This window comes from Echiichthys vipera (genome assembly GCF_963691815.1).
Source record: "Echiichthys vipera genome assembly, chromosome: 6".
NCBI classification, from domain to species: Eukaryota; Metazoa; Chordata; class Actinopteri; order Perciformes; family Trachinidae; genus Echiichthys; species Echiichthys vipera.
The window spans coordinates 7,475,312-7,486,852 of NC_139831.1; the positions used below are offsets into that span (position 1 = coordinate 7,475,312).

The window sequence follows — 11,541 nt, forward strand, 5'->3', positions numbered from 1 at the left end:
TCAGAAAGCCAATAAAAGCCCAAGGATCAATCAGAGGTAAGATTAGACATAGAAAGAGAATCAGACTCCATCTTGACCATAGGGCTGTGCTTTAGTATACTGTATGTCTGTTTGTTTCCACTGCACAGTATCTAAAAAAAAATATTCCATGAAATGTTGTTAACGAAAAAGACATTGATTCTAAGAGTTGAGTCTTGTTTTTGTGGTGAGTCAGATATTCAATCTCTTTTTGTAGCCAGGACTAAGAAAAACAACACTGTAACATCTGCAGTGCTTAAATTTCTATCAATATAATAAATGCTACGTAGAGAATACTCAGACAACATTCAAGCCAACCTTTCAAATAAGAGCTAGGACCCAAAGTTGTGTGTGCCAGTGCTAAACCAAATGTGCTCAATAGCTATGAAAGAAATACACTACTGTGGACCTGTCATCGGCAGGCGGGATGAGTTTGGCCCCCTGTACTAGGCTACCAGTCCACCTAGTCAAGTAATAAATCACATCCAAGATTACACTTTACACCCTGGTGCCAGACAGTATTCACTCACACATCTTACATATGGCCTCCAGCTCAATAATACATTAACATTTAAGGAATGTCCTGAGAGTCAGAGGGACTTACGTCAGTGCAAGAAGAAAATAAAACACCTAAGATGTACAGTCAAAGCCACAGTTTATTACAGCACAGCGACTGGATATAATAATTCATTTGATTTTAATAATGGGCGCCTTTCTAAACACTCAAGGCCACATAACAGAAATCAAACAATTACAAAAAACACTAGAATCAGACAATAAAACTATATAATAATACTTGATAATAGAAACAAAGAGAAAAGGGTGGGGTCATTCCAAACTTAACAGAGCAAAAGAAATTAAAGGGAGTAGGCCTGTCTGAAAAGACGGGCTTTCAAGGGGGATCTGAAAGTGGTAATGGAAGTAGAGCGTTGGATGTAGTGGGTCAGAAAGTTCCAGAGGTGTGGGGCTGAGCGACTGAAAGCTCTTGAGCCCATGGTAACCAGACGAGCAGGTGGGAGGATGAGCTGGATGGAGAAAGAGGACCTGAGAGAACGGGTGGGTGCCTTGACCCGGAGGAGCTCAGTGAGGTACTGGGGGGGGGGGGGCAGATTGTTGATGGCCTTGAATATAACAGAACATGGCTGGTCCAAGCTATACAACGTGTGATATTAAAAATGTTCAACGATGACTTTGACATACTGTTGGTGAGGGCATGAACTTTGGTGAGTTAAATTTAAAAAAGTAAGTGAGGCTGGGAACTGAATGGATTAACGAAAGCGTGACTGGATCACCTGACAGGAAACCCTTAGCTAATTAGCGCCATGTCAAAATAACCGGTCAGCCCCGTCGCCTGGTTTGCGTGACCCTGTCAGACCAAAGAAATCCTCCACTAATCCATCACCCTCCCCCACGCCGTCTATCTGACAGGTGACCTGTACTGTAATTAGATCCTCAGCCTGCGTACTATTGCCTCCCATGGACTTTAAAAGCTCTTTATATTATTGTCCGTTTCTTTTTTTGGGAAGAATATTTCTTCAGGCCTTCAGTGAATCCGGATGTCTTTTTTCCTGATCTCTTCTCGATGTGAGAACCGTGGGTGCATTTGGTGAAACCATGCATCGACTTCTCTGCGTGCATGTAATACTATGCTGCTTCAGTATGGCTCATCCCTTCTGTCCATCCCAGTGCACCTGCGTCTTCCATGGACGTACAGATGGAACAGGAACCAGGTAAATTGCACTTTAATTTTGCTATCATTCACTCATTAAAATGATAAAAAATTTCATGACATTTGTATAAAACTGTTAGAAGTTTGCCTAATTAGGTCTTCTTTAGTTATAATATCAGTAAAAAATATCCTTCTATGCAATTCTTCTTCACAACGTAGATTTGGTTTAAGTTTAAGTGTTTTTCCAGATATTTAACAATGAACTGAATGATGAGCATTAAGTGTGACTACCCTCAGACCACCTGGTGTGTGATACGCGTTAAATCAACTGAACACACTTAACAAGTTATATTTACACGTTTGGTGATGAGTACAAAGCTAAAACCTTTTCATCCGTCACGTCTCAATCGCTGTATAACAACATTTGGATGACCAACAATTAGCTTAAAATGCACCGCCATCACGCTGTAGCTTTGAATTCGGTATCTAAACGAAACATGCACTGTGAAATAAAGCTAAATATATCAAAATGCACGACAGTACAGTTTGTACAGGTTGTACAGACCTGTATTGACGTAAAGCACATTTTCTGGCGTGGTACCAATCCACTTACCCCTGAGAAAGACCTAATGGCCACCTGCATATGAGTCTTATTAGTGCTGAACCTTATTCCACAATGCACTCCTCTCTCTGCAGTCATAATTGGGCGACAAAGAAAGGACAATGTAAGTCCATCATGTTGATGAGTCTAACACAAAGCAGATAACGATTCCAAATATCTTGGGCTGGTTTGGTTAACAAGTTAGGCAACAGTGAGAAGTTTGATTTGCGAATTATGGTATATTGGCATGTTCTGGTACAGGACTGTTGAAACCATCATAGGAACAATCATAGCCACCAAAATCTAAAAGTAATAGCTACGTAGTAATCATGTAATTCAAATTCTTCAACTCTTTTTTATTGAAAGTTATTGAATTAAATGATTATGTTGTATAGACGTCTTTATCTGTGACTTTAACTGATTCCAGATATTCCACCACCTGCAATGGAAGTCAATCCACATGACCACTCACCATTTATTATGCTAGTGATTACTGTAGCTCTGATCTTGCCATCTGGGAAGTGCCCAGATGGACTGCAGTCGTGTTAGAAAGAGCATACCACATCCTAACAGAGTATGGATGGATGGATATATATATAATACCTTCTAGACATCTGCTCACATCCCCTGCTAACATCATCTCCTTCTCATTGGAATATGTTTTGTTTGTTACATGATATCACGATTTGTAAGGCAGTTTTGTTACATGGCCATACGATACGTTCAAACCAATTAACTCCTGTATCTTTCATTCTCAGATCTGTGCTCTGCAATGATCCAGACATGTCTGACATCCCTGTCAATGTCCCTGTGGATACTGTCAAACTTCGAATTGAAAAAACCATGGTACGGCGAATCCCAACTGAAGCTTTTTACTACCTGGTGGAGCTACGGTACCTGTGGATTACTTACAATTCCATAAGCTCAGTGGATACTGCGGGTTTCTACAACCTCAAAGTGCTCCACGAGCTGAGGCTGGATGGAAATATGATCTCTGTGTTCCCTTGGGAGTCTTTGAAAGAGATGCCCAGTCTGAGGACACTGGATCTACACAACAACAGAATCACTAGTCTTCCCACTGAGGCGATTCCCTACCTCCTCAACATAACCTACTTGGATCTATCCAGCAACAAATTAGCCACCCTGCCCTCGGATCTCATGGATATCTGGCCTCCCTTCAATGGAGCACCGATTTCTAAGAATGCCTCCCAGAAAGTGGTTTTAGGTAAGGATACACAGGCTGTGTCCGGCTTAGTTCTATAAGATATTAGGGCCAGGGCAGGATGCTTTTAGGGTTCATTGTATTCACTTCTAAATCTGTTTAGCCAGACTGACTCAAACCTGCCCTGGTAGTGACTGCCAGCCCACATAGTATATTAAGTAGTGGCAGAGTTTACGCTTATAAAGGGCTTTATCAAGTTATAGTCCGGATTAACTGTTGAATATTTAACACACTGCCTTTTGGCGATACAAGCTAGGTTCAACTTCAACCAAAGAAATATGTCAAAGTTATACAATTCAATTTTATTTATAGTGCCAAATCATAACAAACGTTATCTCAGGACACTTTACAGAGTAGGTATAGACCACACTCTGACTTATTTATGATTTACATAGACCCAACAAGATAAAAAAAAAAGATAAGACATATACAGTAGATGTATATTGCTCAAGCCAGGATGACTTGTGACTTGTAATATTTTCTAATAATCAAACATTTATCCGATTTATGATGCTCCCACTGTTAGTTACTTTATTTATATTTTGAAATTATGAATTAAGATTATGTGTGATAGTTCTTTCTAGCTGAAGTCGATGGCAGCGCCAAAAATGAGACTTTTGCTACTTGTCCTTAAAAATCACATTTTAGGAACGACTGTAGTTATACACTGAAATGACAATATCTACAGCATTATAAATATTTTCATATGTGTGACAGCTTGAAATTGCAAGACACTAGTTAGGTGTCTTACAAAGAAATGCTCTGCTCATAATGGATAGGGCTTGGAACTGAAATAGTGCAGAGAGTGAACATAAAAACAAAAAAAATAACTAAACAATTACCTGATGCTTCTGTTATGAGTGCACAATATGCTGTGTTTTTCAGTTAATTACATTATAGTTGCTGAGGGATCATTTTAATTTTGTTTTCCAGAATAGGAAATGATGTCAGTCATTTTGTGACAATTAAGAAAAATGTCTGTGCATTCCTAAAAACTATAGTGAATCAAAGGAGCAGATATACTTATTTTGGTAATTGGAAGCAAACTTACAATGTTACACCTTCAGTTCAAAAAGAGAAATGTGTTTAAAGGTTTAGTCCAAAATAAATGTTGCAGGGCATTTTTAGTTGAATTTATCTGTGTTTATCTGGGGACTGCAACAAGTGATGATGGACTAATATTCCTAATTTTTGTGCATCTAAGGCTTAGGGAAGAATGCAAAAACTTGTGTTATGGTGCCAAACAGATTGTTTCTAGGTTATTTTACTACCCTATCTATGAGTTTGATCAGAACCCATTATATTCTACATATACTGACACATTCACAGTCACTGATACACCGTATCTTGTACCAATTGTAACTTAATTATAGCCCTGTGCTCCATTGCTGAGAAATAGTCAAGGGAGGGGAAAAGAGGAAGGTTATATGCTGATGGGAATTTTGAGTGTTTGTTTTCAAGGAGGACAGAGTGGAAAAGGAGGTTTCATAGAAAATCAGCATGTAATTATACTGTAGGTCTGTGGTAAGTGTAGGGACTGTAAAACACGTTTAATAGTCTGACACTTCTATGCGGTGTATGAAGTTACTGGAGAGTGAAACCAAAATTGAATATGTCTAGCATTTGATTCAATTTTTCAGTATTCCCCTCATATTCTTATTAAAATTATGTTTGTTGGATATATTTTTGGCTGTAACTGAATAAGAGTCTCCTATATATACACAAGACTGGATTTTTGTTCACTCTTTTGCGTTGCATGGACAGTGGGAGGGATATTATTAACAGGCTGTGTAAGGGCAAGCTAGCTTATCCGTGTTGAGAGAGCTGGCAGTGTGCTCTGGTGTACCTGAAGGGGAAACAGGATTAGACTGTAGGGGAAAAAAAACATTTTACCCTGACTAATATGGATAATGAACTTTCAGGGATAATTTAAGGCATGAATATTAAAGTGTTAAAAGTTGTCAGACAGTGATCTATTGATATTTATGCAGACAACATTTAGAAAAGAAAGTTAATGGAAATAGTGTATTGCTAAACGGAAGGAAGGCCGGAGCCATCTTAGGAGCTTTGCCACTGTTAAGTCAAACTAATCTGGTTAAAAGGCTTTAATATGTGCCAGTGCATGTGCAAACAGTGTGCGCAGCAGGTGTTTACAGCGTTTTGTAAGGGAGTATATATAGGCCAGAGTAGGTTCCCTTTAACAGCCCTTGAATTTCATTCAATGCATACAATTGTTTGAATTTTCAGAGCAAAAAGTCAAATTCAAAGGTGGTTAACGTTCATGTACCGTATAATCTAATGGAACCCACTATTTGCACCTAATGGTTAGCTCACTAATAGCTCACTTTACTGTGTATTTAACAGCCTCATCCATTTTTCTGTGCCATACTGGTTGGGCATAATTCCATTAAGTCATACATCCATAGAAAAAAGCCACACTTTAACACACAATACACACTTTTAACACATAGTTTTAAAGCTGCCCTGAATAATGCAATCCATTTTTAAGTTTTTCTTTCCTATCATTACTTCATAGCATCATAATAATTGCAGCTGTTTGGAATATAGCTATTGCAGATTTGAAAATGTGTTTTGCATCTTTACTGTTACATTGCCATCTTTTTCCTCTTTTTTTTTTACAAGTGATGTTGGATTTACTTGGATGGTGGTTGACACAGCAATGGTACGAAACAGTGATCAATTATCTTAATTTGTCTCGTCTTTTTTCGCCTTCAGGCCTCCAAGATAACCCCTGGTTCTGTGACTGTAAAATCTCCAAGCTGATTGAGCTTTCCAAAATGTCCGGTACACCAGTGGTTCTGATGGACCTATTCCTTGCCTGCAGTGGACCGGAGAATCTGGCTGGTGTCACTTTTCAACGTGCTGAACTTGACAATTGTGTAAAACCATCAGTCATGACTTCAGCAACCAGGATCACATCTTCTTTGGGCAGTAATGTTCTCCTGCGGTGTGATGCCACAGGGTTTCCAACACCAGCACTTTACTGGACTAAGTCAGACGGCTCACTAGTCAACAACACAGGTAAAATGTGAATGCTTTTGAGTGCAAGTTTAAACATTTAATGAACAAAAAAAACAATGCTGTTTTCCAATTCATTGCCTCTTAGACCCATTAGTAACTTAGGTGTATATACTGTATATTGTGTGTAGATTTCCTCTGCCTGGTGTGTAGGAGGCATTAAAAGTTCTGTGGTACTTGTGCCACAAAGTCTTACCTTATTGGAAAAGCAGTTCAAGACTTGGTAAGACTTGATCTATGTTGACTTGTGTTCTTGTGTCACTCTATAGTCCAGGAGTCACCAGGAGACGGCATCAGATGGTCCATCATGAGCTTGCATGGAATATTGTTCAAAGACGCCGGGAACTACAGCTGCAAAGCTAAGAATGTTGCTGGCAATTCAGAAGCTACTATTTTCGTCTCTGTTGCCGGTGACATCGGCACCACCGTCCCTCCAGTGAGACCGAGCATCGAAACTGAAGCAACTGGGCGAGGCACAACATTTACACCCCCAACAGACACTCCCAACTTGCCCACTACGTCCACAGTTCTCCCTAGAAAATCGACAACATCTGCCATACCTAAGAAGCTGAAAACTACCACCAGCAATAGTTTACAAAAAGGCTCATTCAAACCACCAAAACCCCAGCAAGGAGGTAATGGGAGAAAGCTAGCAGCAGATGAAAAGAGCAAGAAAAGTGATGTATCAATGTCTGTCAAAGACCTCCAGATTGTAGAGGAAACACCTGACACTGCAGTGTTGCTTTGGAAACCAGATGGTTTACCAAATGATGCCCCACTCACAGTTGTATACTCACCCTATGATGAGGATGATATCAAAAGGACACTGGAGACTAATGCTGGCAGTGGAAAAGTGCTCCTAGAGGGATTGTCATCCGGGATGAGGTACTCAGTTTGCCTTGTGGCAAAAGGTAGTGCAGCTGGAAAAGATCCCTGCATTGATTTCTACACACTGGACAATGTAGAGGATGGTTGGCAAAACTCGATTTTCATTATCATAAGTGGCATTGCCTGTGCATTGGTTGTGTCTCTTATTGCACTGTTGCTCTACAAGATTCTTGCTCTGTACCGTAAGGGACACGGCAGTGATTTAGACCAAGAGGAGCTTGAAAAAGACAGTTATGTCAAGTTTGAGACAATTTCAATGAAACAAAGGACATTGAACTCCCATCCAACTGAGCTTTGGGCAAGGAGAGCGACTCATGAATCAGAGCGAATGCTCCTGTGCTCCAGGTCAAGCATTGATTCCCAGATGACATATAAGAGTGACAGTTCCCGGTCTGAGTATCTCTGCTGATGCCAAGAGTCCATGGCCAGTGCCCAAAATAACATGCTTGTAACACACTTTATGACATACTCTTTAAATGCCTTTTATGATACTGATCAACTATTAACTATGAAATCATTTATAAATCTTTATAAATATATACAGTATATTTATGTTTCACCGTGGGGCTGTAAAGAAATGCTTTTGCTGTGTTGAATGGTGAAACACTTTTATTCTCCATCAACCATCAACTATTATTCTATAAAGATTTATATAATGATTTAGAAAAATGTAGTTAACATGAAAATATTCCCTGGAGGTCGTTTGGGTGTTCAAAAGAACATATGTTGAAAGTCCAATCTGATCAGTCAATGACAATGATATTTTCATTCATGTCCTTATTCATTATGGAGCCTTATACTTGATAAAGACGTTGATGATTGTCACTAAAGCATGGCGCCTTTGTTTGGACTTTTATAACGTATAAATGGTACCATACAAAGATTTTGTTCAATAGCTGGGTGTGGCGTTTTATGTTATACCCAATGCCAAAGGTTAAGTGTCAGATATGAATATTATGTGGTGTTGTCAAAGAAGACCCATCATCCACTACCCATCACATTCACAACATTACTGTTACTTTAAGCATAAAGCTGATTGTTGCCTTAATGATCAAGACAGTACGGTCCATGTGTTTGATAGAATGTCTCTTGTCAAAAAAAATTGCCAGTTTCTATGAATTTCTGTTTAAATTTGTCTATAAACGGAGTTGTACATTTGTTTTTAATAAACAAAACAATTGCTGAATTCTACAGTTGTGTTGAGTGTTGTGCTGTGTTGCCAGAGTAGACAGGTGCACATAAAACAGGTTGCTAATGTGGGTTTTTAAATGGACATTTGTGTATTTGATGGAGAGACACTAAAACTCACATTACGGCCCCTCTCTAATTTACCAGCAATGTTATAACTGCATCAAAATACATAAATGCCATTTTCTAGTCTGACAAACCACTCACGCACTTTATAACACATAAGCATTCACCCTTTCACACCACATCCACACACTGGTGGCAGAAGCTACCATGAAAGGTGTCACCTACTTCAGCAACTTGCCCAAGGGCACTTTTGCAAGGGCTTGGTTTCAAACCCTACCACCCAGCAAAACTTGACCATTTTCAGTGCCTACATGGGACAGTAAAATTCTTTGACATTAAAAATCTGTTATTCTAAATTTTGCATAATATTTGTTTTTCCATTAATCTCTCAGATTTTTCCTTCAGAAACAGCCTTTTTTAGACTTCACCGGGTGAAACTTCATCCCAGTGTAACAACACACACTGTACTCCATGTACAGTGAACAGCAGTACCCTTATCATGCTATCCTCATCATACACTATCTTTGCGTGTACCTTTAGTCCATGTGTGTGATGCTCAGTGAAGACAATAAAAACAAGAACAGAAAAGTGGCTGGGGAAAAAAAACTGCATGTTACCTATTACGAATCCAACACAATACTTCATATAAAAGAATAGGGAACCAGAGCAAAAGTGCTCATCCTGAAAATCAATGGGTCACGGTGGACATGCTCTGAACAGGCGTTGACGTAAATCTTGCTAAGATGACAGGTGGACCTGGAAAACTGTTCCCATGGATACCTCTGTGCCAGCAGCTGTATGAGTCTGCAGTACTAAGTAATCTATACCAGCTGCGTTGTTATCATGGCAACAACCAGGCTGTTTCAACAAACAGAATGAAAGGATGGTAGAGGGGCTGGGCTGTTAATGATAGATTAACTATGAATGGAGACAAGCACATGGAAAGACAGATGGATTGATAGATAGATAGATAGAACAGATACAATCCATTTCTTTCTTTAATTGTAAAACTGTTTCACCACTGTAGGTGAGATACGTTACAGTCAAAAGCACAAATCTCTTGGCAACCATGACTTCGCACAATTATAGCAGTCCAGTAGAAAAACTGGCCACATTTAAGTATATACTGTATATATACTGAATGTCATTTATGAATGATGTTATAGTTGGAAAAGACACCAAGGATCAATTTTGTTCCTCAATAAAGAAATTAATATTTCAGGTTTGTTTTCGGTCTAGTCGAAGAATATCTCTCTCAAAGATTGTTGTGGTTGCTGAATCATTTTGTAACATATTGGAGATAAATGAGCCTAATGTTGGAAGCTGCTTCCTAAATGAATAGTGTGAAACAAGAAGCGTGTCCTTAGCTCTTTCAGCCAAAGGTCAAGCATAAAGCCACTGCAGCGTGATAAGCCAGCACAGTCAATTGTAAACCTGTGATCCCTTAACTTTCCACTCAACAGCCAAGTAATGTAAACACAAACACAGTGTATTGTTTACTGAAGATATAAAATAAACATAATTGGTACTAAACTGTGACCTGACAAACGTGGTCAATGTTTGACAGTAACAGAGTATGGAAAACATTTAAGCAACTTAAACGAATATAACAAATGAATGAAATAAAACAATATGGTGTCGTTTTTTTTTTAATTCAGACCATACATTTAAGGCAGCAGCAAACATCAGTATTTAGTTACTTCAAAGTCTAAATATTTTGTATTGTAATTGCTTGAAAGTGACTCAACCAACTGGAATTATTTCTTTAAAAAGACATGAGGTGGCATTTAATACGGCAGTAGCATCTACACTCTCGCCATTTCCTACGAGATACCCACTCTACCTGATGATTCAAACCCATGTGTGTTTTTCATTCAGGACACTAGTAGCCTGAAGGGAAATTATAGACATTGTCATTGTTATCTGCCAGGGGTGAATTCATGAGAAAAGGTCAGTGCCCTTCAGACTGCTAACATTAGTCTGGAGACAAGGCAACTTTCTCAGCCATGTAAATCTTCTACTACCCCTCTACAAGGTTACTGGGGACATTGTTGCTGACAATATCCTAGTCATGGAGGGTATGAATAGAGGTTTTGGTTCCTGGAGTCTGTTAGTTGTTCTCATGGGTAAAAAGAGGACAAACAATTTAGGGATAATCTGATCCACTCCTCCTTCGTTCTCTATAAATTACTCATTCTACCGATTCCCTCCTGGAGCCAGATGAACTTCAACAGGAGCCAGTCTGACACACTGATTTCTCATTCACACACTAGACACAAAACAGTGTGTCTACTGTGTGTGTGTGCGGCATGTGTAAATTACAGAAGTACTGTAAGTGTATGTCATTTATGAATGATATTATAGTTTGAAAAGATGCCAAGGATCAATTTGGTTCCTCAATTATTCAATAAATTAATATTCCAGGGTTGTTTTCGGTCAAGTAGTCGTATATGCAATGTCCATCTCCCAGTCTGTCTCTCCCAGACACGAAACTCTGTCTCAGACAAATGTATCCATCCATATTCAGAGAGGTCATGGGTCAGGGGGTGGGGTGAGGGGAAGATTTTGTTATTATTTGGGACTTTTCTTCAGCCCAGCTTCATTTCTTGCACAGTCCACATTCTGCTTGAGACCCTGACTGCAGCGTAAAGAAGATTTTGCTCCAATGCTGGACTAGCATGTGCAAAATTTACCACGGGGGTGTTAGGAATTTCAATCTTTGCTTCCAAAACAGGCTGACAGCCTGGGGGCCAAAGTGGGGAGTGAGCAGGATCCCACACAAAAGTTTTTTTTGGGGGGGTTGAACACTGCACTAGCAGTATTACCCTCCTTATAGTGAGTATTTCATCT

At 39.3% G+C, this 11,541-nt stretch overlaps 1 protein-coding gene across 1 annotated transcript; it reads left to right on the forward strand.

Annotated features, from left to right (window-relative positions):
* Positions 1 to 1,632: 1,632 nt before the first annotated feature.
* Positions 1,633 to 7,846, forward strand: lrit3a (info leucine-rich repeat, immunoglobulin-like and transmembrane domains 3a; the record flags this gene model as incomplete). Its single annotated transcript, XM_083915043.1, has 4 exons — positions 1,633 to 1,748; positions 3,047 to 3,513; positions 6,247 to 6,552; positions 6,819 to 7,846. The coding sequence occupies 4 exons, from the start codon at positions 1,633 to 1,635 to the stop codon at positions 7,844 to 7,846; spliced, it is 1,917 nt and encodes a 638-aa protein (XP_083771169.1).
* Between the last annotated feature and the right edge of the window lie 3,695 nt (positions 7,847 to 11,541).